Source organism: Nannobrachium achirus (genome assembly GCF_963921795.1).
Source record: "Nannobrachium achirus genome assembly, chromosome: 12".
In the NCBI taxonomy this organism is placed as follows: domain Eukaryota; kingdom Metazoa; phylum Chordata; class Actinopteri; order Myctophiformes; family Myctophidae; genus Nannobrachium; species Nannobrachium achirus.
Genome location: NC_137832.1, coordinates 23374519 through 23380925, shown reverse-complemented (window position 1 = coordinate 23380925; position 6407 = coordinate 23374519). Strand labels below are relative to the sequence as shown.

General features: G+C 43.7%; 1 protein-coding gene across 1 annotated transcript; it reads left to right on the top strand.

Annotated features, from left to right (window-relative positions):
- Nucleotides 1–368: 368 nt before the first annotated feature.
- Nucleotides 369–563, top strand: LOC308295356 (translation machinery-associated protein 7-like; the record flags this gene model as incomplete). The annotated part of the gene is made up of 1 exon (XM_080738407.1): nt 369–563. One exon carries the CDS (start codon nt 369–371, stop codon nt 561–563), a length of 195 nt encoding a protein of 64 aa, XP_080594533.1.
- Between the last annotated feature and the right edge of the window lie 5844 nt (nt 564–6407).

Below are 6407 nucleotides of genomic sequence, written 5' to 3'. Positions count from 1 at the left end.
AGCCACAGAGTGTTTTTGAGCAGTCTGGCTTTGTGTGTATATGTATGTGTATGTATGAGTGTCCGTATGAGCACGGAACATGGGTATGGAGATAACTAACGTCACGGACAGAACAGCCCATACAAGGAGATATGCATGTGTGCCGTGTCTGATACCATGCATTCTTTTCCACATGTTTTATACTTTTGAAAATATTAACTTTATTTGTATAAATGAAGTCCATATTTGGAGTCATAAAGACATTATAGATGACTGACATCACAGGCTGGCCACATAAATATAGATATCATAACGCTGATAAACAGACTGTCACACAACACGGATAAACACTCAAGCAAATATTGTAGCCCTAGTAAACAGTTTACAACATGTCTGGAAGAGACGGTGGTAAAAAGAAGCCACTGAAGGCACCCAAGAAGCAGAACAAGGATCTAGATGATCAGGATTTGGCCTTTAAGCAGAAGCAGAAGGAGGACCAGAAGGCCATGGATGAACTGAAGTCCAAAGCAGCGGGCAAAGGACCTCTGGCATCTGGTGGAATCAAGAAATCAGGCAAGAAATGAGAATGTGAAGATGATGCTTGCTTGCTACAAGGTTCCTTAATAACCCCACTTTCTGCCCACATGAATGCCTGTTTGTTTGCCAGGATAAACTAATCCCTCTGATCCCAACCAGGTGCCTCCCAAGATTCATGCACATGATTTGGTTTGTTATCAAATGGAGTTAGGGGGCAATGCAGGTTTAAAACTTGCTCTGATGGAGGATATATGCCAAAACGTGTCAGAAGAAACCAGCTAACTGAGTTCATTACTTGCGTGCGCAAGTACTGCGTTGGGTTTATCTGTCGCGTATGTGTTTATGCCTGTAGCCAATCAGGGACCAGCATTCCTAGTGACTTCACCATAAACAGCCAATGAGAGACCAGCATTCTTGGTAACTTCACCATCAACAAGTGCAGCCAATGAGGGACCAGCATTCTTGGTAACTTCACCATCAACAAGTGCGACCTGATATAAATAACAAGGAGCGCTCTGCTGGCGCACAAGTAGGCCATACATGGCCGTGAGTGTACAATGTGCAAATTGGCACCTCGACAGAGTGCAGTCTAGTTCAGTCTTGCAACCTTATTTTGGAGTGCCGCTTCTTTCTACCTTGGTGGATTTTTTTTTTGATCGGTGGTAAACCGCTCCATAGAGTGGCTGCCCGTGTGTCTGTATCCATTTCTCCTCAGCGTTTTGCCATAGCAATGTGTGTGTAGCATAGCCTGTACATCCTAGACTTAAATCCTAGTCTGAAGACGTTATGCTCACCACCGCTCACTTCACATTGGGTGTGATTTTTTTCTTTACTGATTGTTTGGTTTCAAGGGGAAGATAAAGCTGCGCGTCATTAATGAAAGATAAAAATGGCTACGTATTTGATAATGATATATATATATTTTTTTGTTGTAGAATGTAAGGGTAGTGTCGTTAACACCAAACCCTGTACTGGAGAGGGTATAATAGAAGGTCATGGTCCACAGTATCAAATGCTGCAGTCAAGGTGTGCTAGGATGGAACAGCCACTGCAGTGGGAAGAGAGAGAGAGGGTATAGGTCATTGTGCATCTTCAACAGGGCAGAGGCTTAAACCCTGACTTAAACCTTTCCATGATTTTGTTTTGGTGTAGTTAAGGCATTATTTGACTGAGAAATACCTTTTTGCTTCTGGCATGCATGGCCCCTTCAGCTGCCAAGAGGTTTGTCCACATTGTCTGCTTTTGAGCGGTGGTAAACCGCTCCATAGAGTGGCTGTGCATGTGTCTGTAGCCACTTTTTCCTCAGCGTTTTGCCATAGCAATATATGTGTGTGTGTGTGTGTAGCCTGTATTACATCACCAATTACATCCTAGACCTATATCCTAGTCTGAAGACGTTATGCAAGCACGACCACCGCTCACTTCACATTGGGTGTGATTTTTTTTATTTATTACTTGCGCCAGCAGAGCACGCAAGTACTGCGTTTGGCTGCGTATGTAGGTATGTCGGTGTCTGTGTATTTCAATGAGAATGGAGCGTTTTTTTGCAGAAATCCTCTACTGGCAAAAAACACTCCATTCTCATTGAAATGCATTGGCAGATTCCACTAGGTATTTTTGTGTGTGGGCACCCTAAAAACAACTCCTTCCTTCCCCCCAGCAGGAATCGAACCCAGGACCTTATAGCCCCGAGGCAACAGCACTACCAACCTTTCTGGCAAGTGCATTTTAGAGAAAAAAATAATTACTCAGTAATTTTCAGTCTTCCTAGAAATGTACTCGAGTAAGAGTGCAAATATGTGTCTTGGTAATGTATTCGAGAAAGAGTAATCAAAGAAATCTAATACTCAATCAAGTAAAGTACAAATACTGTACTTAAGTACAATACAGTACTCAAGTAAATTGACTTGAGTACCACTGCCAACAGCTGCGGTCACACAAGACTAACGTCATAGAAAGTACGCAGAAAGTATGACATCACCACAGCTGATGCCACGAACAGAACCGCTCATCCAAGGAGATAAGCATGTGTGGCGTGTTTTTCATATTCCATCCTGGTTGGCTCAGATTGGCATGAGAAACTTTGAAGTGCTCTCCAAGTAGGCAAAGAAAGAACCTCCATTCAAAAGTATTCACATTGTCCTGGTATAGCGCCACCATGAGGTCAATTTGTGCTTAACTGGCCTTTGCTTTGTGGAGCACTTTTTCTAGTTTCCCTTTCTTTTTTCTTTTGTACAAGCTTTATCCGGGCTACAGGACGTTCTCCTACCGTTTACAGTTTACAGTTTACAGTTTAGGCATTTAGCAGACGCTTTTAATCCAAAGCGACTTACAATAAGCAGGTAATACATCACTATAATAAACAAGATAATATGTCAGTACATCAACAGCAATATAACAAATGCAAATTAATATCTATCTAGAAAACAATATAATCAGTCAAGAAAAAAAGGTTCTAAAAAACCTAAAAACAAATGCTAACTAGCTTTGTGTATGGTCAGTGAGTGTTACAGTAGTGCTAAGGGTTTAGGTGGAGTCTGAAAAGGTGAGTCTTCTGTCTACAGCGAAAGCTAGCGAGTGAGTCTGTTGTTCTAAGTGCGACAGGGAGTTTATTCCACAACTTTGGGGCCAGGAGGGCAAACTGTCTCGGACGAGTGGATTTTTGCCCTGGGGTTTTTAGCGAGGGTTCTGTCAGCATCCCCGTGTTGGCTGATGTAAGTGAACGGGTGGGGGTGTACCGTCCAGATTCTGTTGTCTGTTGTCTAAAGAGTATCTCAAGTGTGACTTGCTACAGGGCTCCATAACCAGCAGCAGGTCACTCACCCAGTAAAATCCTGTTTATCAGTTTCATTTTTACAAAGCCGCGTGGTGTGAGGGTCACTCCTCAGTCAGTTAGGACAAACAGCCGGAGTGGTCTGTTACATATTTGAGGCTATCAATAAGTATATCGTCGTTGTCGGGTGAAAACCTTGTATGTCCAAAACCGTTCGTTTAGCATTTTAGCATTTAAAAATGATTCAAACTAGTGAAAACAGCCGATCTACAAGCACGGTGCGAGGCGTTGTGTGCTTGTAGATCTGCTGTTTTCACTACTTTTGTGCGACGGCCTTGTATGATGAAGCAGGGCTTTACTTTGCGAAAGAACGTACAAATCTGAAACTTGGAGATACAAGGTTTCCGCCCGACAACGACGATATCTTTCTTCCCTTCTTTCTTCACATTTTGGACCTTTGTCTGTTTAGGAACACTTTGTGTGTATTGTTACACATAATCTATTTTATTGCGATTTGTGCTGTGAACTGAGGATACTGTATGGAGCATCCTACGGTGTTCAATGAAGCTGTGAGATGTGTAATGTGATATTAATGATTAAAGCTTATCTGAAGGCCATGGTGTGAAATGTGAGACTCACAGCTTTCTCGAACGGCAAGCAAGTGGGGACCAGCTGTCAACAGCACTTATTATTAACGAGCTGAACTTTGAAAACTCAGTTTACAAGACTGTGATTACAGACATGGGTTTGCCAGGCATCTGGTTGAATGCTGGGAAGGGAGAATGGCTTTGGTAGTCTGTGTTGTTGCTGTGTTAGGAGCTGCTTTTCGAAGCGTGGTCGAGATCTCTGTCACGTTGCTCGCACAAGGGTCTGAGTCTGTATTTATAAAGCAGCTTAGAATAGGAGTGATGATCTGAGACAAGTTTGCTGGGTGAACATTCGATGGTTCAAATATCTTGTCTTGTGATCCTACAACCTAGATCACTATACTCTACTCTTTTTGGTCAATACATTTCCATTCCAATGCAGAACACATCAGTTTGTTCCTTCCTAAAAGACAGATTTATTCACCACTAAGCACGGTCCTATTTGGCCTGCCTTTGTGCCATGTGGCATGTGTCACGTTGCGTCAGTGGTATTTTTGTAGCTAGCCTTGGCGTGAGAAAGTTGCTTTCTCCGCCATTCGTACGTGGTCTGACACTAATTACTGGAGCAGGATTGAAAATGACCTGTCCAACAATGCTGTAAGTCAAGTGATTAGTGCACAACTGTAGCGCTAGCAAACGGATGCTTTGCTCGATCTCACTAATGGAGCAGGCCCAAAATATCCTGAGGGGGCAGCAAACTTGTTTGATGGTTATTCTCTTGTAGACATCCAGGCCGCTGAAGACAGACTACAAGGCATGTGGTGGTTACGGTGGTTACGTTGTTAGTACATTATTTTCTTGTTCATTGTCATGTAAAAGTGAAGCCCAATTTATATTTTGTTGTACGACCAACAACCATGGCCCTTTGTGAAAATAACCGATTTCCAAAAACAACAAAAAGGCGCCACAAAGATTTGATGATTCTTTGTGAACAAAATAAGTCACAGAGTTACGCTTGTATTCTGTTCAGCGTAGGTTGCCATATGTAGGCTACTGCAGGGCATGTACAGTACCTACACTGTTAATGATACAAAACTACGATTTGATTCTGTTCTTTTAATACAGCCAGTTGCCATTCCTGTAAAGGAGAATATGTAGGCTATTATTCTTCATTCGTGACTTCCATGCCTTTTCGAATCTGGAAAAGTCATATTTGGTTGGAAAATATTGAGTATGAAAAAAATCTGGCATTTGTATATCTTCAGTAATGCCTGAGCCGTTGTGCCTGACATTAAACTGTAAAATCAAATCCAAAACAGTAGCTTAGAGACTGCTTATGGAGTGAAACCAGAGAAATGTGTCTCGAATATTTTAGCAGCGTTTTCACCTCTCTCTCTCTCTCTCCATCCCTGCGTAGGCCCAAAACGTGAGGATTTGATATGAGTCTCTTTTTCCCCCTTCGGCAGTCCCGGAGGGTAATGGTAGGAAGCAGGGGCTGGCTGGCAGAACGGGAAGCAGGATGGATGGGACTCGTGTGGTTAGCTTTGTGGGAATGAAGTCAGTGTCTGGCCCACATGAAAACCCACCCCTGCAGCCCATGTGTCCATAAAGCTCCATCACAGCCAGAAAACGAGAGTCGCGGATGTAACTAAGTTTATGTGAATTCTGGAAGCCCGCCAGAGACGTTGATATTCATTGTGCGCATGCGCGCAATGAATATCAAGGTGTTACAAATGCCATTTCTGGCAGTCATCCAAAATTAAATGGAACTCTACAGCGTGAACATATTGTAACGTTTAGCAGACTGAGTGGGGAAGTTCGCCTCCAAAGGGGAGACAAACCCCGGCCCCCGACTCAGCAGACAAGGCAAGCTACCCGCAACGCCAAGAGAGCTAGCTCACTTGGTGGAGCGAGTTACGGCTGGATCTCTTGCAGGGTCGTTACACTACTCCCTCCTCACAGCGCTTCACCGCCACTTCACCACGGCATCCGGTCCCTCACGCGAGGGCACGCTCCACGGGTCCGTACCCCTGACGCCAATGTAACTTTTAGCAGACTGAGTGGGGAAGTATGACTCCAAACGGGAGACAAACCCCGGCCCCCCACTCAGCAGACAAGGCAAGTAACCCGCAACGCCAAGAGCTAGAAATAAGTATCAAAGAAAAGTATAAGGCCGGATCTCTTGCAGGGTCGTTACAATATGAATACTAGAAAGTAGATATTGACCAAAAGAAAATCGTTTCCTTTGAACAATTGTCCTTGTAAAGGCTGCTGCACAATGAGGCAGCAGCGCGCAGAGGAGGGCTCACGTTGGGTGGTTGTCAGAACAAGACTTTCCCGGGCAATGATATCATGGGTTACGTTTTCTACATGCAGCCATAAGAAGGCTTACAGTTATACAGGGGCTGTAAAAGGTAAATGCTGACCCGGAGCACATTGATGTTTTTGGCACGATATCCCCTTACGTTTGCAGGAAATAATTGTCAAGCTGCCTGAAAACGGTGATGTCAGTATGCCATGTTATGTTTTTG